The sequence below is a fragment of the Megachile rotundata genome, chromosome 16 (genome assembly GCF_050947335.1).
Source record: "Megachile rotundata isolate GNS110a chromosome 16, iyMegRotu1, whole genome shotgun sequence".
Classification (NCBI taxonomy): Eukaryota; Metazoa; Arthropoda; class Insecta; order Hymenoptera; family Megachilidae; genus Megachile; species Megachile rotundata.
The window spans coordinates 1,595,001-1,621,889 of record NC_134998.1 but is presented as its reverse complement, the minus strand read 5'-3'; the positions used below and the strand labels follow the sequence as shown (position 1 = coordinate 1,621,889).

The following is a 26,889-nucleotide window of genomic DNA, read 5'->3' as shown; positions in this document are numbered from 1 at the left end:
TATCTTTTCCATGAATCAAGAAGCAAAACAGTATTTTCTGGTTCACACGGATCAAAAAAATATTGGCGGGTTTTTAAATAAAAGGTTGTTCCATTTCCTCTTAATTCGCAAAAATAAGAAAGAATTAAGCGTACGTCAAGTCATTAAATATAACCTCTTGTTGCATTCCTATATCCGTATATGCGCATTCTTTATACATGTCGATTGCATCTCTTATGCTTTGTGCCAGTTTAACTTTGTTTCGATTTATGTGTGCTTCCTGCTTATTAGAGTTAAATATTTTCATTAAAATGTTTATAACATTAATGGGATTAACACCCATACTTATAAAAAATAAATTTTACAAATGTTCAAAAAGGGAAACAATAATACAATTACCATATACTTATTCATACCCACTTTCCTGCAACAGTATATTTTGGAATAATTTTCGTAAAGAGTTTCATTGGCCATAGAAATCTATGTTCCGTATTACGACGACTGGTACCGCGGCGGACTTATACCTGTCCGCTGGACCTTCCCTGGCTACCGATGGAACAATAAACATCTGATATTATCCAATTGTTAAGGACGTGACAAATTATCGCATAAAAAGGGCTGACCCTCTTCGAAAACAGATCTCAACTCACTTCTCCGTAAAAAGTAGAAGAAAATTGTATATGTAATAATTATTGCTAAATTGCAATAAACAAAATATTCCAAAAACACGTATCCCCTATTTGGATCCATATTTTTCGTATATAAATCTGCAAAAAAATCGAACAGCATTTAGGGTGAAAAATTGAAAAAAAAGTCCAATTTTTTAATATATTATTTAAATAAATAATTTCTCCCGAAATTTTTGACACTAACTAAATTCCTGACTAAAAACTACACAATTTAAAAAAAAAATTCACCTTCCTACACCCTCTAGTTTCCGAGATATTAAGGAAAATGTGTTTTCAACCCCGAACTTTGAGGGCTATTTTCACCCCCTCAGCATGGATGTCCGCAGATATAAAAAAATACGTGTCAAATGATTTTTGAAAAGCTACCACATATGTAAATTTCATTAAAATCCACGTGTAATGCCTTGGTGATGTCCCTTGTGAGAAAAATTTGGAATGTTTTCATTATGTATAATTGTGTAAACAGATACAAAGAATATGTGGTACAGAGAAAAACACACCAACATGTGGGAGAGTGCAAGCATCCGCATCCAATCCGCTAAAGGAGTGCTCTGGGCAAAAGTCAATTTGTCCTCTAACGTGTTATTTATATCATAACAATCAAAATAATAAGTTTATGCCAAAAATGTACCTATATGACATTCCTTTAGACTTTTTATGACCTTTATTTTTTATTTAAAACTCTTTTCTTTAATATCAATATTTTCGAATATATGTAGTAAGAACTTAAACAAATTTGAAGGAGGCTGCTCTGCAAACGAAAAATTGTCGCCAATAAATTTTTAAGAATTTTTTTCCTTTTATCAAGAGTGAGCTTCCGTTATAATTTCAGCGCAAAATCGTTCGGTATATAAAATCATTTGTTCTGTGGCGTTTCCATTTTGAGGTAAGGGATAATCAAAAGAGTTGATAGTAAGTAATAAGACATTGCGATGAAGACATCGTAGACTATATTATTTTGTTACAACGTAATTAATAATAATTTATAATAAGTTTATAATATTTCACATTTATAAAGTGTAAAATTGAAGTCATAGTTATTATAATTGTTTCAATTAATTTCATTTATACAATTCCTATAAGTAGCTATATCTCAATTTTTATATCTTTGTTATTACTTAATCATTGTATCGAACATTCACAACAGGAAATGTTTCACTGAAAAGATACAGTTGAGTTCAGTTCAGACTTGAAAATTGAAATGATTCAATGACAGAAATAGTTTCTGCTTAACGTTATTTTTTTTTAAAGATTTCGGGGTCACTATCATTTTTCAAAATGAAAATCTATTCATTTTTATGTTGGTTGATACTTTGAAATGCATTGTATACAAAAGCAGTATTTTAAAAGATCACCTAACCCTAAGATATTTTAGATTCAAAAGTACGGTAATACGTATAAACATTTGAAACATTTCATGAACTGTCAATCGCTCTACATCAGGGGTCGGCAACCTTTTTCGGATGGCAGGTCATTTTCAAAATAAAATTTTTTATACGGACCGCACATTCAAATGTAACTTAAAATATGCTTTTATATCATATACGAGTATAAATAAATTAAAAATAACACGTATTTCTCATTATCTATTGTAGTGAAACGTCATACGGTTGTCAATATGATCGTGTTTATGTGCAAAATGCACATATGAACATACAGTAGCAAACTGGCGAAATGAAAGAATGCTACACTTGCTAAGCGAACCGTCGTATTCGCTAGGGAGTGGGGACTAAACTTGCGCAGTAAAATACGAGGTGTGACACAAAAGTAATGAGACTAGGTCTGTAGCTTGAAAAAACAATGGAATTAGCAGCAATTGTTTTTTGTGGCATCATCCCACATACCTCCTCTATCCATATTGCCAATTTCGATTGAATCGGTCATACCATTTGGAAGTATTGTGTTATTTAGTGAACACGTGCAACTGCATTCTGCCGGAAAAATGTCTAACGTAAAAGTCGAACAGCATATAAACATCAAGTTTTTTTGTAAAATTTGTTGAAATCTTTTGTAACATGTGATGAGACTTGGATTTTTACCTATGATCCAGAATGTAAGCGCCAGTCAATGGAGTGGAAGTCTCCAGGATCCCCAAAACCTAAAAAGCACGCATGTCAAAATCAAAATTCCACATTAATGAAATTGTAATGGTTGAGTGGTTTCCCATTGGTCAGACTGTTAACCAATACTATTACATTAAAGTCCTAAAAAGATTTAGTGAAAAAATTTGGAAAGAAAGGCCCCAGTTATGAAGCGATGGATGGTCGTTGCACCAGGACAATGCATCCGCTCACACGGCACTGTCTGCCAAGTAGTTTCTGACCAGTAAAAATATTACTGTGATGGGGCATCCTCGTTATTTATCTGATTTGGCTCCATGAGACTTTTCTTTATTTCCTAAAGTTAAATTTTGCTTAATGGGAACCCATTTCACCTCAGTTGAAGAGGTTCAGGCAGAAACGGAGAATCTCCTAAAGGGACTTCCAAAAACCTCGTTCCAGAATTGTTAGCAGCAATGGCAGCACCAAATGCAAAAGTGTGTGAATGCTGAAGGGGACTACTTTGAAGGTGATAATGTCACGGAGAACTGATTCTGCAGGTACAATGATTTATTGGACTAGTCTCGTTACTTTTGTGTCACACCTCGTAGGTTTTCCAATATGCTTCTATTAGCACGCATTTTTGTCACCGGCCACATTTCGGCACGCTCACGCTCTAAGTTTGTTGATTTTTCCTAAAATTATATTGGTGCTTTGGCGGGCCGCGCAAAATGTTGTAAAGTGCCGCAGATTGCCGACCTCTGCTCTACATTATATGTAACTTGTTTATGTTGAATATAGAATATACGTATAGAAATCGATTTACACAAAATAAACATGCAGTTTCATACAGGGTAGCTAACCTAACCACATTTTGCCATTTAGATTTACGTCATTATTATTAATCATAGCAAACAATGTTTCAGATGAAGTTGAATGGTTTCGAGAGGAGCATATGCTAGTGGTATATTTTTTTTGTAGGTGGATGTGTAAAGGACATATGAAGGTCATTAATGTTTTTTTAAATGGAATCATATATTTTTTATTGCATTAGCTGATACTCTTCATATTTTTTACCAAAAAGTATTAATCTATTTATGAAAAAATCATTAGTTTAGGAGATAGTGGCGCCACTGGAGGCTGTGCGGATCGTATGAGCGATCGCACCTTCTGAGATCGAAGAGAGGAAGATTCAAGTTTTGTGAGAGGCCGATTCGCGGGATGCCAGCTGTCTCCAATAAGTGGGTGTTGCGGGGTGAACTCGAGGGTTGCAAATTTCAAAATTTCCACTTTTTTGCTTATCGCGCGAGAACAGTTCGGGTAATCGACTGGAAAATTTGTACAGAAATGCTTCAATGAACCCTCAATCGATCGCATGCATGGTTTCACGCCAGGGCCAAACCATCAACAGGAACGATACTGTCGGCACGGAAACAAGTTTTTCCATGAACTGCAAGTCCAAAATTGATTTTTTACTATGAAAAAGGAAAGAAAACAGCAAGGGGTGGTTTTTTGACAGTGTGTAGCGACCAAGGGGTTGGTGCAAACGCGACCAAACTTTTACCAAGTATGACTGGGGTCGAGAGGAAGCTTCGGTAAAAGTTTGAGCAAAATCGAAAAAACCACCCCCTTGGGAGGGGCGGAAAATTAAGGAGAGGGTTGGGAGTGCCGCAGGGGGTTGAGCCGGGCATTTTCGGAAAGGCCGCAACCTAATGAACCTCATTCTGGAAAAAAATTTCGGATTTTTTCTTTTTTTCGGTCGAATTTAGAGCCTTTTTTGTCGGTTTTTCGGCCCCCTAGCATTCAAGGGACCGCCGATACCGCAAGGGGGTGGCAGGCAACAATGGCACTCCTAGAGTATTGAGATAACACATGGGTCCACCTATCCTCAAAATTTCAAAGTCCTACCTCCAACAGAACGGAAAGAAAAAAACGGCTAAAGAAAGGGGTGCGTTAATTTTGGCCAGCAGTGTATATTTCTTAATTTTGCCGAGTTACTAACTCGCCGTCAGATTCTCGGAGTTCGCTCTGGGTAACTTAGTAGCTAGCTAACGCAGGCTTCCCCATTCTTGAGCAGCTTGAAGCCCGTGTCTTTTGGATGGCGTTTCGGTAACTCCAGTAAATAAAGTCGACCCATTTTAATTTGCAACCCTATTGGTCACGTCGTTCATCTGATTCTTGCATCGTTGGGTAGTTCTAGTAGCCAGCTAACGCAGGCTCCTCAATTAAACGATCAGGTTTTGGATGCCGATTTGTACTCCGACAAAAAGGGCCATGGAACTGATAGTTTAGAATCAAACAAGTTTTAGAGTTTTTGCAATAAACCCAATATTTATCTATCAGTTCTGTTGCGATCTAGATCCATTATAAAATTGCATTATTTTCTTGCGTTGCGTACTTCATTATAAAACCGCGTAACCGAAGTAGCTAGCTACCGTCTTGTGATTTGCGATATCAACAGGTTTAGTATGCTCCATCTTGCTTATAGAATTCAGGCGTACACATATTTTTATATTTACTAAAGAAATTGTTAATTATAACTCTGTTTTTCATTATTACTTGAATAAACCTAATTAATGAAAGGTATTAACCTGTAGATTTCACTCTTTAACCACACGCCACCACGATCCCACATTCTTTTAGAATTAGTTATAGTAAAAACGAGTCGCTTAATAGGCAAAAGCCGCTTTTTACTTCATAAGCCCTGTTATTACCTGAATATAGTACCAGGAACGTTACAATAGTGATGGCAGCTTTAACCTAAGTGATGATGTTGATGTGTATTATTTTGGTAATAATAATGCAGAATGCGTGTACTATGTAAATCCATTTTCAAAGGATTAAATGAGTGAAAAGTGGATTAAATGTGCTTGTTATCTACTGTGAATATGGACATAAGATATTTATCGAGGTTGGTAAAACGAAAATATATTTCGATGGTTTGTCTTTAATACGATAATTCGGGAAAATAATATTCGGTACCTTAATATTAACAAGGGGAAACGTGTATAAAATGATCCCTCGGGATGCACTGATTGCTGAGTGTCCTGCGGCTATTAGTATTGTTATCTGATAGTGCGAATCTATAACTGTTCTTTCCCACGTGTTGTCATTTGTTGCTCGAAATATCATATGTATAATACAGGGGTGGCCAAGCTCCTTGATAGTCCAAGCCATTTTTCAAAATTTGAAATGTTTCGCGAGCCGCAATTTTCGATGGCGCAGTTTTCGATGAGTCATATCATTCTTAACTTGGACGGAAATGAAATTTGTTACAACGTTGTATTTAGTCTTTCATATTTGTCGTCAGTAATTTCAAAGACATTTTGAAACACATACGGAATGATAATAATTTTTTAAAATATAATAGCACAAAAATGAAAAGGTAATTTGGGTACATTTATCGAGAGCCACAAATAATCCTTCAAAGAGCCGCATGTGGCTCGCGAGCCGCAGGTTGGCCACCCCTGGTATAATATATGAATGTTTTACGTGAAGTTTTTGTTATAAATGTTTTAATTCAATGTTCAAATTTAACAATACTCAATAATAACTCGGTTATTGTTTCATTACCGTATGTAATAACACTGTACAACAAATTTTGACTTTTTTTTTATTTCGTAACGGCTACTATGAAATTCTTATAGATTTTTGCGAGCTGAATACGAATCTGAAATCAGTTTTTCTCTAGGACGTACAATTTTTGAGAAAATTAACGTTAAAAAAAATTGCAAATTTTCAACTTTGGAAATTTTTTGTGCTTTTACCGCAGCAGCTATTCAGTGGCTTTTTACACGAGAAGAATCTGTGAATTTTCCTGAATAAAACTATATGAATTGTTATTACATTGTAAATATTTAAATATGTTTAAATGATGATCAAAGTAAGAAAGACACCAAAAACGCACCAATTTTTCCTGATATTTTTCAATTTATTTAAAAAACTATGGGTCTAGGCGAAAATCTAACCATCCCACATGATAGAGTAGACATTTCTGCAGAAGAAAGCATCAAGCGAAGTTACAAAATCACTTTTGCTTTCCTTTTATAAAAAAAATAGTTTAGCAAAACACGCGCCGCTGTCAGTGGTACTCGATGTTGGCGCGGCGCAGCAGTCGCGAAATAACTATTTCGTTACTCCAAGACAATAGGCAGGGCGACTGCCGCGCCGCGCCAACATCGAGTACCACTGATAGCGACGCGTGTTTTGCTGAACTATTTTTTTTATAAAAGGAAAGCAAAAGTGATTTTGTAACTTCGCTTGATGCTTTCTTCTGCAGAAGTGTCTACTCTATCATGTGGGATGGTTAGATTTTCGCCTAGACCCATAGTTTTTTAAATAAATTGAAAAATATCAGGAAAAATTGGTGCGTTTTTGGTGTCTTTCTTACTTTGATCATCATTTAAACATATTTAAATATTTACAATGTAATAACAATTCATATAGTTTTATTCAGGAAAATTCACAGATTCTTCTCGTGTAAAAAGCCACTGAATAGCTGCTGCGGTAAAAGCACAAAAAATTTCCAAAGTTGAAAATTTGCAATTTTTTTTAACGTTAATTTTCTCAAAAATTGTACGTCCTAGAGAAAAACTGATTTCAGATTCGTATTCAGCTCGCAAAAATCTATAAGAATTTCATAGTAGCCGTTACGAAATCAGTTGGCTGTTATACAGTGTAATTTGCGGTGACATTTTTAAATTAATTATAAGTTATACTCATAGCGTATACAAATTTAAAGCCAAAATCGCGCCAGATATGACTTCTTGTCAAAGAATCAAACTTTCTTAAAATGAACCAAATTCCGTGAATAATTTTATCCATATGATATATCATTGTTTTCTTCAATTCAATCATTGTTTACAAGAAGTAATATATTTTTGAGGTGTAATACATTTTAAACAACAGGTTATCACATTTTCATGTCACGTTAATGTTCCGACATTTTGCGAAAAATATTCTGAAGAAACAGAATGCCATTGTTTTTCCAGTTCCGTTTGAAATACAACTTTCAAATTTATTGGCATTTTTTAAATTTATCCTAATTGCCTAATTTATCCCTAAGTAATGATATAATTAGTGAATGTAAAACTTTTGGACAATTATGTAACAAATTTTTGTGTACTATTCGAGCTCTATACTTTAGATCATTCTTCCAATGAAATTTGAAGGTACTTTAAATTCCTCTATTATCTGTACTTTTTAGTTCATTTCTTTTCAGAGGTCCAAACATCTATTCTTACCTAAAATATCGTTAATGAACACCAATTCACAAACTTGCTCTGTGTTTTAAAGTAGATTAAATTTTTTGACTTTAAAGCTTCATTTATTCTTTGCCAAATTATAGTTTTCTTACTCAACCCAAAAATACAATATTCACTCTCATCAGCGAATATGTATAACATCCTACCACCAATTTTGAGGGTTTTCAACAAAGTCTTTGGCGAAAGTCAATCTTCTTTTCCGATTTATATCTCTAAGGAGAGTGTCTCTCCCTAGCTGCGGCCATCTTGCTTGTTTACATCAGCGTCTCTCTCATTCCTGTACCTTCGAAAATTCGACTTTATTTGGTATAGAGTATTTATTACTATCTAAATCGCCTTGTCTGCTTCGCACATCGCATTGGTGTGAGAGAGACGAGTTGATTTTCATAGATTCGACTTTGACGCTCGAATATTGCGAAAATAAAGTTTTTACGAGTACAGCATCCATCAGTGAACTTCACTACAGGGTGCTCTGGTCGCTTTAAGGGGGGAAATACCTTTAGACCGATGAAAATAGGCTGATTTTTGTGAATTTTTTTGTATAGAATATCTTTGTTTTGCGTTTTTGAAATTTCAGGTATAATTTATTATAACTATTGCCTATTACACAATATTTTTTGTTTTTAAATACATTTAAAAATGGCGAAATTATAACAGTCCTTCCTGTAAGTGTTTGGCGCGTCTCGTGAATCGGTGTGGGTTCTAGCCTTAGATCCATTGATCTAAAACAAGTTTGCAGACAATGTTTCGAAAACTAACATTTACAGTTACTAGATGAACCTCAGAAATGTGCAAAATGTGCAAAATGTGTAAAATTAAAGAAATGGCGCGCTTTTACAGAAAAACTTTGAATTTTTTTGAAAATTTTTGCACTATTTTGCAATAAAAAGGATTTTAATGTTCAATTTATTTCATACATTGAGGTTCATATGTTAGATACTATTGTCATGGATATGTGCAAAAAATTTGAGCGCGATTGATAAACTAGTTTTTGAGTTATCAGCCACACCAATTGTAAAAATGTAGTTTTGAGAAAAACGCGTTTAAAGTTTCAGTCCTCCGCACTGAACGCGTGAATACTCGCGGCGCTAATCGGCCATAACTTCAAAAGGGTTCGGTATTTCGGTTTAAAATTTGAAGACCATATTTTTAAGATGTTGCACTAACATTTTATGGAAAAAAAAATTTTTCAATTTTTTAAGATTCTAAAGGTATTTCCCCCCTTAAACGGTAATAAATACTCTATACTGAATAAAATCGAATTTTCGAAGGTGCAGGAGTGAGAGAAACGCTGATATAAACAAGCAAGATGGCTGTAGCTAGACACTCCTTAATGTACGGATTTCTTTCTGCTGTTCGATTGTAGTAATTGCCTTATACGGGGTATGCATCCACGACAGTGCTGAGATATTGGACGGGGTTTTGCGCGCATGCGCGAGAAATGCAAGAGCGTACGCAGTGTATGTATTTAATGGCGCCACTAGATGGCTTTATTATATATTTTGCTTACAGTTATTTTAGTACCCTTCCCTTCCATCTGCTCCTCAAATATGAAAATATGTATATAATGTAATCTTATCCAACCTATACATTCATATTTCACAACCAAATTATAAAAATTGTTGACAAATAATAAGGGGTGATTAAGGTACTCTATTTTATTGAAACTTGTACTTTACTGAGACTAAAATTGCCGCGCATGCGCGAAAAAACCCGTCCAATATCTCATCACTGATCCACGATATCCGGTGGAACCTTGAGCCGGAAGTCCAGAAAACAGCGAACGGTCGCCCTTTCATCAATCGAAGTAGAATATATGTATGACGCTCACGGATGTTGCGAAGAAGGCGATCTCTTTACAGCGATTGTTCATGGGACCTGAACTGGCAGATCTGGCTGATATCGTTGTATGTAGTAACAACATGGGAACCTTATAGTTGGCGGAAAACCCTATGTTTCACAGAAGGTCGAAACACATCAACGTGAGGCATCACTTCGTTCGAGATCTAATGAAGAGTAAGGAGCTACAAGAGAAAAGTTTACAAAAAGTCTGCAGAGTCCAAAACATCAATAAAGTTCTTAGGACTTCAAGGAAAGCATTACGGAAAATGCGATCCAATAAATACACTCTTAAGGAAAAGTGTTGGTATAATGTTGTTAATACGTGTATGCGTGTAGAGATCGCTGTCCATCGTTCAATTGCTTAATGGCATTTTTACATACTGCACGTTTTGACGAGGTAGTTTATTGTGTTACACGATTTGTATTATTATATACGATTCCGTGCATTTCTTGTATTCGTATAATTCTTTTCCTTTACTTACTATACTCGATAAGAGCTTTCCTTATTCATAGGTCCCCGTATTGTGCTCATCAGTAGGCAACCGGCAACAAAACCTCCTACGTTCTATGAACTATTAGGCGAACGGCGGCAAACTTCAGTCATTTTCTCCTGTAACTTTAACTCGACGAAAGAGCATTCTCACATTCGCTCTCCCTGGATGATGACCAGCCTGGAGATAAAATCCAGCCGCTTTTTCCATCCCAGAAGAAGAGAGCAGGAGATTCTCTCTGGACTTCCTTAAGCGTCTAGTAGATCCACCGTCCATTCCCTGGCAGGCGTCTAGCGACGGAATTTACCCGTTCTCTACATCCCAGAACGACCGGGTTAGAGCTCCCGTACTTTCCCGTGCCTGACCAAGACGTCCGAAAGCTAGGCTTTCTACTCTCCTTTACTCTAATAGGCGAACGTAGTATTTCCTTCGTTCTTTCCTATAAGAGCTCACAGTTACATGTAATCTAAATTAATTATGAAGGTATTACATATCATACTAGTACGATCCACGCTTTTAGATCTTAAGTACATCGAATACTACTATCATCAGTACGCACTCCTGATGAGGGACAAATGGATATCTGTCTCGGGGCCCATGCTTTATAGAGACACCTATGGACCTTCAGTTCTGTTTTGAAATAAATTAGTATAAAGAATGTAGTATAATACAATTGCTGGAATATTACGTTTAGAAATCAATCATGCACTGAACGTAAGGTATGAAATATACAGAGTGTCCGCGCCTAAGTGTGACAGCGTGATATCTCTCGAACTATTGATGTCACGAAAAAAGTGTTTATATGGAAATTGCAGGATAAAAAGGGCTCTATGTTTTGGCGTAAACAAAATTTGTTTAATGTTATTAATGTAAAAGATATGATGGTGAAGTTTCGTTTTTTAAATGGAACCATATATTTTTTTTTTTGATCAGGCGATAGTGCTTTTTAATACGAATTCATAAAGGTTTTGTGTACTTACCCGATTTTTATTAGTTTTCGAGATATAACGCTTAGAAATTTACTGATTTTCAGCAGAAACGTCACGATTTGAATAGTAAGTCATAAAAACGGTCTTATTGTTGCGGTAAGTGTCACAGGTTTGACTTTGCCTGCCGAAACCGATAGCCGAGGGTCTACGGTCCTAACGGTAAGTCCGAAGAGTACGAAACGTGGAAAGACTACACGTATTACACCATTACACTCTAAGTTTTCCGCATCGAGAATAATGGACAATTCTTTCCACGTTTCGTACTCTTCGGACTTAACAGTATCAGTTTGAGTGATACTCCTTGTAAGTAATCACTGATACTGCTCTTTTATCGAGCTTGATCTATCGCAAACATTTTTCGCAGGTCGTAGAAGGTTCCTTTTTATTTTGTGTATTTAATTGTAGTGTGTGCTTTTTAGTACACGTCAGACATTACGAAAAGTAATTGTAACTTCAACTTCCATTACAATCACGACCAAAAAGTCCAAAATTTGATAAAACTCGTAAAATTGGTCTCCTCTTTTTGAGACATTTAGACTTTCGAAAGACTTGTTTTTAAAAGAATTTTCACTTACTTCAATAAAATTATTTACCACATTTAAAATTCTTTCGATTCTTCATGAAATTTTCATATGAAAACGGTTCATGCTTTTATAGATACGAATTGCTTTTCTAAAGTTAGGTTAATTAGTGACCCAATCTATTTTGAATAGGCTACATTTCTGAATTGGGCTATTTTAAAATATTTTTGTTGACTTCGTCAAATTGTTATAAAATACAGAAAAATTTAAACAATTTCTTTTTATGCGTTTTTTCAATGAGGACTGTAAAGAGTTTAAATTTAGAAAAAATATGGTTATATTCTTTGAAACTTTCCCTTTAAAATGAGCCCTTCAGAAGAATAAAGCCTCGAAAATTGACGTTACAATAAATTATAACGTTTATCTGCATTTCCCTGAGGCGGTGTATCTGTGTTTTAGATAGGCGAGTCGCGCGCTTCGCTATTATGATCGGTTGTTTGTACCACTGGTCTCAAAGCAATACGAGAAGCTTTCACATACGACTGAATGACTAAAGTGATATAAATGTGACCCGTTTGTTTGGTACTCGTTTAACAATACTTAGAAACTGTAGTTTCTAGTCAGTTTCAAATTAATGACAAGGTATTTGATTTCTTTGTTGACATTCAAATGAAAATGAAAATACAATGGCCCCGGGAACCTCAACAAACCGTGTAGATAAATAAAGAAATTCTAACATGTATATATTTTCATTTTTATTATCGACCGCGAGTTACCGACTGCACCATAAAAATTCGCGCGGTAATAGTCAAGGGTAGATCACGCGTGCAACTTTGTTAAATTATATCACCGATCGATGGCGCGCATGTTATTTAGAAAGAGATGCCAAATATACATTGAGAATAAATTATTATAAATTATCATATAAATATTCATATTAATAACCTGTTAACCGGGCGGGACGTATAAATACGTCAAACGTAAACTATAGCGTGTACGGGTAGGGCATGTAAATACGTCCTTATAATAATTGCGCCCTGGAACGAGTGGGACGTATAGTTTCGTACAACAAAGGTATTCATACAAAGGTAGTCATCGATACATGTGTAACATCCTTGAAGAATTTTTAAACTTTTATTGCAGTGTCATTTCTTCAATTATCGACTGTACTTCTCCCTTACCGACCGCGACATTAGACAAATCGAGTATCATAAGAATTCAGTAAACTGTCGGTAATAAATGTATAATTCTATAAGGAAAATTCCGCAATGCTATGTGTTTACGTGCCGCGAAGCTCGCCCCGAATTTCCTGGAATTCTCGCGTAGTCTTAGAGAAGGATAGAAATACATTTTACAATTGCGATATTATTAGTTATTAAAAACTATTAGCTAAACAAATCAGTCAATATATATCAAGCGTACTAATATTATGTTATCCGGAAATAGAGTCAGATGTTAGTTTATTGCAGTATATATTGTAAATTGTAATATTATTCAACGGAATGTTCTAGAAGCATCGTATGCTTATACATTTAGCTCCGATTTGTATAGAAGTCGTGCACAGCGTATAGAAAGAGATAGAAAATGCAATTTCATTAAAACACTATTAAATTACTATTTTTATATCAGAAATGTAAACGATAATGTAGAATGCGATATTAACAATGTAATTAAACCATTCGTTTGTACAATTAATGTCTAATTACGAATTTATACGACAATTATATATTTCGACGTTATGGAGGTTTTCCGAGAATTCGCCAGGCTGGCGAGTATAAAAGGCCGAGCGGAGCTCGCCAAAATCGCAGAACAGTTTTCGAAGTCGAGCCAGCTAGAAGTCTACAGATAAGTATAACCGGAACAGTTTTCGCTGTGAAGAGCCGCAACGATTCTTAATACTTGACTGGTAAAGCGGGTATACGGCATTTGGATACTTGGTCGTGGGTCGTTCTAGTGGCTAGCTAACGCAGGCTCCCCATTCAAACGGTCTCGTATCTGAAACTCCGCTAGGAGAGTGCTATACTTGGCGCCAAGAAAGGCTAAGATATCGAAAGGATAGCTCTCAGCTACTCATATTTGATTTTACATCGGATTGCTAACGCGCCATCAGATTCTCGGAGCTCGCTCTGGGTCGTTTCGTAGCTAGCTAACGCAGGCTCCCCATTTGAGCGGCTTGGTCTCTGAAGCCCGTGTCTTTTGGGTGGCAGTTCAGCAATTACGATTTTATATTAGAATCAATTGATTTGCTACCCTGTTGAAATTATACTGTTCACCCTTTTCCTGTATCGTTGGGTAGTTCTAGTAGCCAGCGAACACACACACACACACGCACGCACGCACGCACGCACGCACGCACGCACGCACGCACGCACAAAAACCCTACTTAATGAATTGATTATGGAACAAGTTGACGAAGACGCGGCCTCGGACGCAGAGCACCCCGGTCCCGGTTGCTCTGTGACGGATTTATCCGTTTACCAGGGGACTATTGATGACGACACGGCATGTAACATGGATAACGGTATAATGAACTTCTACCTTCCGCTAGAGGACGCTAGTACTAAATGCCCAGCGTACTTTAAAATAGGCCGCTTAATACAAATAATGTGTATTAAAGACCTAGCCAAACACATTAGGGAATATCACATTACTGACGATATAATCTATACATGCAGTAGTTGTAAGAGAACGTTTGACAAGCTCCATGGATGGAGATGTCACTACTCAAAATGTAAGGGGCCTATGGCACCTGATAGTGATACTCAGGAGCAGAATCAATTTATATGTCAGGCATGTAGTAGATCGTTTGAAACAAAAATCGGCCTCTCTATGCACGAAAGACATGCTCATCCAGACGTTAGGAATGACAAAAGAGCAGCACAATTTTATAACGAGGGAAGAAAAGGAGCTAGAAGGAAGGTCTGGAGTATAGAGGAAGAGGAAGGATTAAAAGTCTTAAATGAGAGATTCAAAGATAATAGATTTCCGAATGTTGAAATACGCAAATTCTTCCCGGACAAAACATTAAAACAAATTAGTGATAAGAGAATAGAAATCATGAAAAAGGAGGCGACGGCTAGGTTAAATGAAGAAGCGGAAGATGAAAATGTAAATATAGAAAATGTCTTATTAGTAGATAATAGGGATGTAAATAGTACTGAAATTAATTATATAGACGATAACTTGAATAATTTAGATTTAAATTTAGATCATAATAACGAAGTAGATTTAGGATTAATAAACTTAACAAATAGTATAAACGAGAGGGCCGAGGTCCCTCCTGGTGCAGTGGAGGTACTAAATAACCTAGAATTGTACTGGAAACAGTATTGCAGTGATAAGGACGTTGAACAATTAAAAAACGGTATAAACGAATTTCTAGCGAATAAATTAATCCCGTACATGTTAGCAAACGAAAATAATGAAGAAATACAAGAAGAACATATTAATACCAACGAACGAAAACGCTATAATAAGACATTTAACAACACATCGAACAGAAAAAGAAATAAGAACAATAAGAAAAGAAGAAATGTATGTAGAAATATTAATAACAATGAAAATAAAAATAATAATAATAACAATTACAAGTATAAGAATACAAGTAATAAAAGGAAAACCCTAAATTACGCTAGATGTCAAGATTTGTATAAGAACTGTCCAACGAAACTGGCTGATATCGTAGTAAATGACCAGTTATCTAATTTGATAGAAAATCAACCTCTTCCGGAAACTAAAGAAATTAGTGACCTATATAATAAATTATGGGGTGTAAAGGGCCCCCTTGATAATAATAATAAACAATTTATTAGGTGTGACGATGAGATACCAATTGAAAGAATTTTAATACCAATAACTTCAACGGAAATAACTAATAAAATTAATAAACTAAAAAATAAAACAGCAGCAGGCCCCGATGGAATATTAAAGAGGCACTTACTCGTACCAGGCATGCCAAACATTCTCAGTAAGCTATTCAATATACTATTAACAATAAATTATATACTTGAGAAATGGAAAATTAATAGGACTACTCTTATTCCGAAAATGGGTAAGAATTTAAAAGATATTAAAAACTGGCGGCCCATAACTATAGGTTCAATTTTGAATAGAATATTTTCGAGTTTGTTAGATTATAGATTAAGATTGAATATAAAACAATTTCAACGACAAAAGGGTTTCTCGGAAGAAAGTGGTTGTAGATTTAATATTTTACTACTTAATGAGCTTATAACGAAAGCAAAAATGCTTAATGGTGGCGTATTTCAAATCTTGGATATTTCTAAGGCCTTTGATACCGTGCCCCATGCCATCATTATTAGTGGTCTTAAAAGGAGGGGAGTTTCCGAAAAGATTTGTGAGCTTGTAAAAGATATGTACACGAACTGCACCACAGAGATTAAGACTAATGACAAAAATAACAAGATTCTAATTAAGCTGGAACGAGGGGTCAAACAGGGTGACCCGTTATCGCCACTTTTATTTAATCTAAGCATAGAGGCCCTGCTAGAATACATCGAGAATAGCAGCCAAGGTATTTCGGTCTCTGAAAATGAAAAAGTCGCAACTCTAGCGTTTGTGGACGATATTGGAATTATATCTCAAGACCGTAAAGAAGCACAAACACAAATAAATAAGGTGGTTGAGTACCTGGAAACCCTCGGTATGTCTCTTTCGATAGATACATGTCTTGTATTTCAGATAGTTAGTAAAAAGGATACATGGTACTTACAAGATCCAAGAATTAGAATAGGACGGGACCATGTACCCTATTCTACGCCCGGTGAAGCTTTTAAATATTTGGGCGCTTCCTTCAGTCCGTGGAAAGGCTTGGAACACGGAATCGTAGTCCCTGAAATTATTAAAATAATTAAACGCGTTCGAAAATTAGCCCTAAAACCGCCACAAAAAATAGAGTTAATTATTAAATATATCTTACCAAGATTCATATATGGTCTGTTAATAAATCCGCCAAGTGATAGCGTATTAAAATTATTAGACAGTGAAATCCGTCAACAAATTAAACAGATTCTCCACCTAGTGCCATCTACGGCTAGCTCTTTCATATATACACCAAAAAGAAATGGTGGTCTAGGAATACCTAAATTAGAGAATATTATAAAATTAGGAGTACTTAAAAGCAGCATAAATATTTTAAACTCTGAAGACGGCGCGCTAAAATCTATTTTAAAAACTGATAAAAAACAAGAACAACTAAAAAAAATCGCGAGCTCCTTACAAATTAATTGGCCTGCTGAGTTAAAAGATATCGAAGACGCTAAAATCAAACTTAAAAACGAAGCATGCAAAGAGTGGTCCATGTTAAAATCGCAAGGCCAAGGAGTCAATGATTTCCGGAATAATACCATTGGAAATCATTGGTTACGATATCCGACTATACTGAAAGCCGGAAAATATATTGATGCGCTGCGCCTGCGGACAAACACAGTTGGCACTAAAGTCGTTTTGGCAAAGTCGGAGAGAATTGCTGATGTCTCATGCAGAAGATGCCATACACAACTAGAAACTCTTGGGCATATTCTAGGATTATGTATTCATACCAAGCCTCAAAGAATAAGTAGACACGACCACATTAAAAACATCATAGCAGAAAAATTGGCAAAAAAACATCCAACTTGTGTAGAACCCACGGTTAACGTGAGAGGTAACCTGTTCAAGCCAGATATAGCTGTTAATAAAGAACAGAAGGCATTCATATTAGACGTGACCGTCAGATGTGAGAACAGGAATTACCTCCACGAAGCAAGAAGGGAGAAAATTAAAAAATATGAGACATGCCTAGAATATTTTAAAAATAAGTTTAAAACAAACAGCGCGGAAGTTGTGCCGATCGTCTTTGGTAGCAGTGGGGCGGTACCAGCGGCTACCAAAAACGCACTTTTGATGTTGGGCTTTAAAAAATATGAAATACAAAAAATAGCGTTATCAATTCTACGATCATCTATAGAAATCGCCAATCAATTTATTGATTATGCGGCGTGAGAATTTAAAAGAATAATTATATATTAAAATGACTTACTTCTACCTTAATACAACAATGTGTTAAATATAATAGCCTCTATGTTGTAACGAGGCATATTTTCATTTGGTTGATTACCTTCTTTTTTTTTGGTTATGCCTCGTTACGAGGATCCTCCCGAATTGCCGGCCCCACTCCTCCGCCCAAGCGGACCCCCTCGCCGCTGGGGCAGGTATGAATGAGTGAGGGGGCGCGTTGGCTGTCGTGGCGAGCGCACGTGTTCGGGGGTCGCTCCGCGATAAATTACAATTTTTGGTGGGAAAAAGTGGTTTAAGTGTGATAAATAATGTTGTGAAGTGAGGGGAGACCGTGGGGGAAGTGGGCGGTGAAATTTTGTGAAAATCGGAAGTGGAATAGTGAAGTTATAAATAAAAAACGAAATTTCGGTAATGGTGACCTCCACGCGACGCGAGGAAAAGCATGGGGTGCAAACCCATGAGTAATCGAAAGCGAGGAAACGAGTGTTCGGACCGACCGCGGAATAAAATAAATATGTGCGCGACTTAAATACGATTATTTTTATATATCGCGAGTGAAATAGTGCAATTTAAGGGTGAAAGCTGCCCTCAAAGAAGGACTTGCGTGAACACGTGGTCGTGCGACATGTAGAAGTTGCGAGAGAAAGTCGTAGAAATTAGATTAATTAATTATAATGCAAATGTCATTAGGGATTTAGAGTGCGGGAAAGGGCGAATGAGGCATACTGAATGCACGCGGTGATTAGTTTTGGCTATTTTTGTATTTTCTTGATAGTAAATAAATAATGGCGTCGGTCAAGCATGCTTCGATATATCGTACGAACACGTGGGCATCTCCGCGCGAGGGAAAGCGTAGAGCGTAAAGGCCGGTTCGCAAACATCCAGCATGGCCGGGGAAGGGTCGCTGCAGAGCGGCCCTTAAGGACGAAGCCTAAAGGCGAAGCGAAGGCACGCGGCAACAAGTAAGATGGCGGAGGAAGGATCGCCGCAAGCGCTTGGAGAGCTGCCTTCAGGGACGAAGCCTATGGGCGAAGCGGAGGCACGCGGCAACAAGCAAGATGGCGGAGACATGGCGCGTTTTTCAAATGGTAAGCGGATTGGCTGAAGCAAGAAGACAGGGAGGAGGAAAAGAGGAAGAGGCGAGACGACACGGAACGAAGTGAAGGAAGGAAGAAATAAATTGATTAATTAATTAATAAATAAATGAAGTGAAGTGAATGAGATTAATAATAATAATAATAATAATAATAATAATATTAATCAGTTCATAATTAACGAATAAATTATTATAAATAGTGAAGTGATTAGTAGGTTAATAAATTAATAAATAATAAATAATAAATAATTAACAGATAGGCAACTAACTCGGTGTAGTGTTAGGAAAGTGTTGTGAGAGTGCAGTGAAGTGCTAGGAGTGTTGCGGGTACAGGGGAGTATATGTGACCACGTGCGCGAGTGCAGAGGAACAGTGCAAAGCGGGAAAATGACGGAAAAGTGTTGGAAGAACTGTGGAAAACGCCCCAGCACTCTGGAAACTTCGAAGACACAACGATGGTGGAGAAAAGGGGCCGCATTAAGAATATCCAGAATATCCAGCATGGCGAGGGAAGGAACGCTGCAAACACTTGGAGAGCGGCCCCAGAGGGTGAAGCAAAAGGATGCAGCAACAAGCAAGACGGCGGAGGCACGGCGCGCTTTTCAAACGGCGAGAAGAGGGGAAGAAGCAAGAGGACAGCGAGAGGGAGAAGAGGAAAAGCAGGAGTAGAAGAAGCGGCGAAACAAAATAGACACGACCGATCAAACGACTCAAACCCGCAAGGGAGGAAACCGGTGTCAGCCTGGTCATAGCACCATTAGGGGGCACAAAACGGGGACCGACTGAGCGGGGGAGAGGAGGGAGAGAGGTCAGTTGAGCAAAGCACCCTTCTGATCAACTGTTGATTCAACTAGGGACCCAGTCGTCAGCCTGGTCATGGCACCATTAGGGGGCGACAATGGGGACCGAGTGGGATCGGCGGGAGAGAAGAAGGAGAAAACAAGACACGGTCGGTCGAACGACTCAAACTTGCAGAGGAAACCGGTGTCAGCCTGGTCATAGCACCATTAGGGGGCACAAAAGGGGGACCGACTGAGCGGGGGAGAGGAGGGAGAGAGGCCAAATTGTACCAAACACCCTTCTGATCAACTGTTAATTCAGCAAGGAACCCAGTCGTCAGCCTGGTCATGGCACCATTAGGGGGCGACAATGGGGACCGAGGGGATCGGCGGGAGAGAAGAAGGAGGAGACATAAGGAAATTTGGCTGGCGCCTAAACGGCGGCAACAAATGAAAGCAGCAACAATGGCGGGCAACGCTATGAACGACCCGAAGGCTTGGCAAACTTTTTAATCGGAAAGTACTGGAACGAGGAACTTGAACGTCAGCCTGGTCACAGCACCATTAGGGGACGAATTGAGAACCGAGGGAAAGTGCTGAAAGAGAGAAAAGAAATAAATACCGAGAGCAATGGGCTCATGTAGCGTTGTGGAGAAAGACTGGGGCGAAGTAGGAACAAAAGGGGAAAAGCGGGCAGCGAAAAGGGGAAAAAGAGATAAGCGGAGTCCTAAGCGAGAAGCGGAAGTCGAAATTAGGCGCGGGGCGGAAACGCAATCATGCGAGCAAATATCAACGAATTTGCGCAGGGGGCGGGGATGAGAGGAATATTAGAATACGTTACACATATATTATCTCATACTATATATTTATACTCTATATGTACATTTTACGTGTCACTTGTTACAGATTTATCTATCTACTGTTATTTACATACTTATTCATTATATTACTTCATTAGGTCTAACAGCGACGGTATTAGTATTGATGACGCACACAGGGAATCGCATATGAACAAATAGGGGGAGCAGGAAAGAAACAGCGCGGGGGGGGAGGGGGCCAAACAGAGGCAAGAGTAGAAACGAATAGCGTTAATTAGGCATAGGGAAGGAAAGATTGTAAAGCGCGGAGATATCTACCTATTAATCGACGACCGAGGGGGCGGGGGGCTGGGGCGGGGGCGGAAATACGGAAACGAAATATGAGCGACAGGCAATACGCAGGGGATAGGCAGTAGAAAATAAACTACAGATCGACACTTAGGTGGGAAATGGTGGAGGAGGTCGCGGTTTTACCGTATGTTCGAGCCCACCGGGAGGCGGTGCCGAGGGGGCGTTACAAGGTCAGCTGGAGGTCAGCGCATTTTGCCCCTAGATCTTGACGCAGCCCCTAGGACCAAAACCCTTTGGTTGAGAGCATCCATTCTCCACACATGGAACACATACGCGAGGGGTGGGGGGCGAGGGGGAGGGGGGTAGTCTTTCTTTCACAACTGCGAGCGATGGCCTAGACCAAGGGGACTATGTCGTTTACGGTACGGAAGCCTTGGCGGGTTGCCGCCACCCTCCACCCTTGTGGTGGGGGCGGGAGACAGTTTTAGTGAGTAGGCCGTGGAAACCGCCCCTCTTCTAGGGGCGCCGGAAGCGGGAGTCTCACACTACCTGGGCTATCTTCCCAGGTGTCCGTTACTGGATTTCTGTCTTCCTTAAACAAAAAAAAAAAAAAAAAGGTATGAATGAGTGAGTGGGTGCATGTGCTTTTTTTCCATTTTCCATTTTTTTTTGCGGACGCCACGCTTTTCTCTTCTCCCCCCCCCCCCCCCCCCCCCCCCAAACACCAGGAAGGAGCCACCGTTGTCCCCGGTCGCGGAGGAACCTCTCCCTGAGCGACGGAGGCGCGCGATGGGTCCACCGAAGAGGACACCGGCTGTCCGGTCGCGGCGCCACCCCGTCATCCTCCGCGGGGGCGACCGGCAGCCGACCACCGGGAAACGCCGGGGGACAAGCCACCCTCAACTGCCACCTCGAGAGGGCCCCAGGACCTGGCCACCAGACACCACCGTGGAATGGCCCATCCTCGACGCCGAAATCCTCGGGGTGGGGGAATACCGCGAACCGGGGGAAGAAGAGGATGGTTCCGGAGAAGCAAGCGAGCTGCCGAGGGCTAAAGACCGTTTTTTTTTCCGAACAAGCTCCGAATCTTTTCTTTGCCGTCTGTTTTGCGTGTCGAGTTTTCTTTTATTGTTGTAGTGCGTTCCGTTCATTTTTTTTTTTTTCTGTTTTGCGTATTCCTACTGTGTGTTTGTGTGCGTGGATTGTTTGCCGCCGCCGCCCCAGGGTGGAGTATTTTGGATACCCCTGCGTCAAAAAGGTAGGAGTTGCCTCCTTACCCATTTTTTTTTCTCGATATTTATTTGCGCGTGGGCGAAGGCGATAGGACCCCTGGCCCCAGTGACGAGGACCCTAGAGGCCACGGACGGTTTACACGACACCGTCCCCTCTCATCTAGTTTTTTTTCTCTCGCTGTATTTTGGTATTTAGGACCAACGTCCCCTTACTGTCCACGACCCCTAAGAGGGCGTGTTCCTTCGCGGGCGAATACCGCAGCGTTTTCTTTGTACCTTTCTATCTTTGTACTCGCGCGTACCGTGAGCCCCCGCGCCGCGAAAGCCTCCCTCGCAACTGGCGAGTCGACCCCTTTTCCTCGACCGTTGCTTGTAACGCGTGGGGCCCACGCGAATTCATTTTTCTGTTCTACTTACGTGGCCTATTTGGGGCCCGAATAAAAGCATTTCTCCTTGTTGGATACACACTCGCGGGTCCTTTACTAATTTTTTTTTTTTTTTTTCTGACCCCCTCTGACTCCCGCTCCCGACAGAGCAGCCGGAAGGGCGATTACTACGGACGAGTGCATTAGCACTGGCGCCCCGTTAAAGAAATCAGACGTGGGTGTGAGCGTCGGTGCGTGGAGGGCCGTTTTCCCTAACTGCCCCCACTCCAGGGAACCCGCTTCGGGCTTTCCCCCACCGATCCGTCACAATGTATAGTATGTTGTTGTGTGATTGTATATAGTCATTAAAATGTTACATGTGATACGCAATCCTATATTATAGGCATTTGGATGGAATAAAATAATAATAGTAGGAAGTAAATAGAAAACAAGAGAAGTGAAATAAAAGAAATAAATATACCTAGAATGAACAGATTAAGAAATAGTAAATAAAAACAAATATATAAATTAATTAACTTATTTAACTGCTTTGCAGTAATTAATTAAATATTATCTTTTTCTTTCCGAACAGGGGGGTTATACCTCGCAAGAGTGTCGTTGGACACAGTTTTAAGGTGTTTAAGTCGTTTTTGTTATGTTTTATTCCTCAGTATTGAGAAGAACAAAATGAATAACTATCGTGGAAACGCCAACCCACGCGGCAGAGGCCAATCCGGCGGTAACCGCCGTGCAGCCCGCGACGCACGGAGGGCGTACGATCGTTTTAATGATAGAATGCAGGAAAAGGATTGGAGCTACGAACCCGCTCCATATGATCCGGGACGTAAAGTTAATCGACGTCCAACGAATCGCAGCCGAACCTGTAAGGAGAAGGCGGCGCCTGCTAAAGTAGAAAAACCAGTGCAGGAAATAAAACCTAGCACGGTTGAGGATGCTCCTAAGGATGAGCCCCTGTATGATGTAGGACCGCACTCTACTTTAATACCAGTTAATGATGTATATTGTCAAAATTTTGAATTTTCTGGTGCTATTCCCATAATTAATGAAACTTATGAGAAGATGCGAGCTGTTGACCCCCGCTTGCATGAAAGATTACCGTTGTTAATGTTTACACACGCTATGACAACGCATATAAATTTGGAAATTTTGGAAACAGCTAGAAGAGCTGGACAGAATGTGCTAAATTATCGTACTGATGTACGTGAAATACTTCCCGATTACCAGGTATTGCCACAGTCTATTGTTGATTATATATCTCACATCACGGATGCTGTGACGCAAGACGGGAAGGAAATTAAACTAAATTTGCCAGAGATTGCGGTACCTAGGGGCACCTTTGAAAAGGATGGGGTCAATATAACGAGCGGTACCTTTGGTGAGCTAACGGCACAGACTCACAATGTTTATGAATGTTATATCTCGTCTTATGTCACATCAGCGAGAGTAGTAGCGTCATTGGAGGGAGAAGAAAATTATGCTCCCCTTCAACAAGAGTTAATCCCGGGAGCTTTGGTTCCTAATGCTAATATGTTGGGATTTGAGCCTATAGATGCTCAGAATGCTGGTGCTAGATCAAGACTGCAGGGCATTGTATTTCCAAATGATGATACGTTGGAAGGTAGATATAGATATTCGCCCGTATTACACAATCGCGTATACATCGTCCTCGCCGAGATGAAGGACCGGTTTAAGATGGTAGAGAGGAGAAGAGAGCACAACGCTCAAGGTTTAAGGTGTTGCCCCAGCCTTAAGCCTGAAGGGTTCAAGTTTTTTTGGCCTGGAGGGTACAGCGGAAGCCTCCTCGTGGCGAGAGTCGGGAGGGGACTTTCGGGTCTCCTGCTAAGATCCGCTGGGGCGAAGGTGGTCGGGCTGACCACCCGGCCACCAGGCTGAACCGGTCACGACACGACATGGGGATGCCTCGGATAGGGGGAACCGCATCTGGTCCCGCGCGTTCCCTCAGGCCTAGGAGGCCTCGATCGGGGGTCAGTGATGACAACTCGGCGATGCACCCGGACACGATTACGGTTGATACCCCCTTCCAGACCCGTAACTGCTCGATTTGCGCCAGGGCTGGAAGGGGTAATATTATGTTTCTGCGGTATGCCGATGAGCTCCGTCACTATGAAGAGGCGCACCGGCGGAGCTCTCTGATTTTTCGTTGTGCAAGATGTTTGAAGGAATTCAGCAAACAGCATGCCGCAGATTGCCATCGGCCGAAATGCTCAGGGCAGCCGCCTACAGAGGAGGGCCTGCAGTGCGAGTTTTGCGACAAGCGATATCCAACCCCACGGGGTTTAAGTCTGCACCTGATGCATCGACATCCAGCTGCAAGAAATGAAGCTAGACGTCTTGCAGCTGAGGTCCCGAGGGACCCCCTTGCTCCTCGCGCTCCCCGTTGGGGTAAAACATGGACGGAGGAAAAGGAGCGGCTCTTGGCGGAACTTGAGGAAAGATTCAAGAACGAAAAGTATATCGCCAAGGCCATTGCGGGGGTCCTAACAACGAAAACGGTTAAGCAAATCCGGGACAAAAGAGCCGATGGCCGCCGTGTGTTGAGAAGACAACGGACTCAGCACACGGCCCGACCTGTTAGCCCGGAGCAGGTCGAAGAGGAGAGCCCTGCGGAGCCACACCTCACGGACAGTGATGAGGAATGGGTTGACGCGACGCAGGGCCCTCCTTCTCCTTCCACCGAGGAGGTCCCGGTGGTAGGACGTGGGGTTCCTCCCGGTCCCGACGATAATGAATATAAGACCTGGGCAGAAGAAGTCTTAAGTAGCGCGATGGAGGATTTAGAAGACTTCGTGGGACCGGAGGAATTTCTCACTGAAATAAGGGCCCACCTGCGATTCGCCTACCAGAGTCCAGCCTGCATTACGCAGGACGATATTGATAGGGTCTATGACCTGCTCGTATCGTCTTTGCCGAGCTCTGATGGGCGGCGGAGGAGGACTCGCAAACGGGGGTCCGGCAAGAGAGCTTTCCGGCGGTTTATCTTTGCCCGGACCCAGGACCTCTACAAGAAAAATCCGGGTCTCCTTGCGAAATATGTCCGCAATGGTGTTGACTATTGTGTGCAAGGACAACATCCCTTGCAACTAGAGGATATTAAGGCGACGTACGAAAAACTCTGGGGAACCAAGCCGGACGTACGTCTGCCTAGTCTGGGTGATCAGGAGGAACACCTCCCCCTCAGCGACCTCTTAACACCTATCACCAGCTATGATGTTAGAGGTCGGATCACCCGCACCAGAGCGGACACTGCTCCTGGCCTCGACGGGATCCGTAAACATCAAATTTGGTCCCGAGGAGCAGAGAATTCCCTCAGGAAGCTGTATAACCTGCTTATGGTTACCGGGATGCAGCCAACTTCCTGGGGACGAAACCGCACCATCTTAATACTCAAGGAGGGGAAAAACGAGAGAGTTTGCGAAAACTATCGTCCCCTCACAATTAGTTCTTTGCTGTGTCGATTATACTGGGGGATAATCGACACTAAGCTTAGACTAAAGGTGCGAGGAACCCCTCGTCAGAAGTGTTTTGTTTCGGAGAGGGGGTGCTATAATAATGTGCACATCTTATCAGAAATACTTGCCCAGGGCAAAAAGCAAGGAGGCCTGGTCGCAGTGCAGCTCGATGTGTCAAAAGCATTCGACACAGTGCCCCATGACATCTTGGGGCCAGCACTGCGCAAGAAAGGGCTACATGAGCACGTGGTACGGCTCGTGTGCCGATCTTATGAAGATGTGCACACAAATATCCAGTATGGTGGGAATACTATCCCAGTCCATCTCCAACGCGGGGTGAAACAGGGGGATCCATTATCCCCCCTGTTGTTCAATATCGTACTGGAGCCGCTCCTCCTCGCGTTGGAGAGCCAACTCGGGTTTAAAATAAATGAGGAACAGGAAATATCCTGTTTGGCCTTCGCCGACGACCTATATTTGGTCGCGAGCGACGTACCACAGGCCAGGAACCTCTTGAGAATAGTAGAGTCATATCTCAACGCCCTGAGTATGACTATTTCGGCACCCAAATGTGTAGCCTTCCAAGTGGTGCCAACAAGAGGTTCCTATTACATTAAGGACCCCGGGTTGGTTTTGAGTGGTGGAGAGCGTGTCCCGTTTGCGAGTGCGGAGACACGTATTAGATATTTGGGAGTAAATATTACTCCCTGGACTGGGATAGATCTCGGCGACCTCCGCGCCGAGATCAATAATGCCATAAAAAGAGTTAAGAGGCTGGCATTAAAACCCCACCAAAAGGTAGAGTTACTCTCCACCCACCTAGTCCCTCATTATATATATCGCCTTACATTAGGGGCGGCACCCGTTACGCTGCTGAGGACTCTAGACGGAGACCTTCGGGGGGCCGTCAAAGAGATCCTCCACCTGCCGCAATCGGCAGAGAACGGGTTAATTTATGTAGGCAAAAGGAATGGGGGACTAGGTT

At 40.6% G+C, this 26,889-nt stretch overlaps 1 protein-coding gene and 1 long non-coding RNA gene across 2 annotated transcripts in view; one reads left to right on the top strand and one right to left on the bottom strand.

The window, feature by feature from the left end:
* Nucleotides 1–26,889, bottom strand: part of LOC143265998 (uncharacterized) — a 105,541-nt gene that overhangs the window by 10,690 nt on the left and 67,962 nt on the right. The window contains exon 2 of the long non-coding RNA XR_013040889.1: nt 16,547–16,666. This is a non-coding gene — a long non-coding RNA (uncharacterized LOC143265998). The remainder of the gene's footprint in view (nt 1–16,546; nt 16,667–26,889) is intronic.
* LOC143266086 (uncharacterized) lies at nt 14,204–16,519 on the top strand. The gene is made up of 2 exons (XM_076541678.1): nt 14,204–16,460; nt 16,516–16,519. The coding sequence occupies exons 1-2, from the start codon at nt 14,212–14,214 to the stop codon at nt 16,517–16,519; spliced, it is 2,253 nt and encodes a 750-aa protein (XP_076397793.1). The 5' UTR covers nt 14,204–14,211.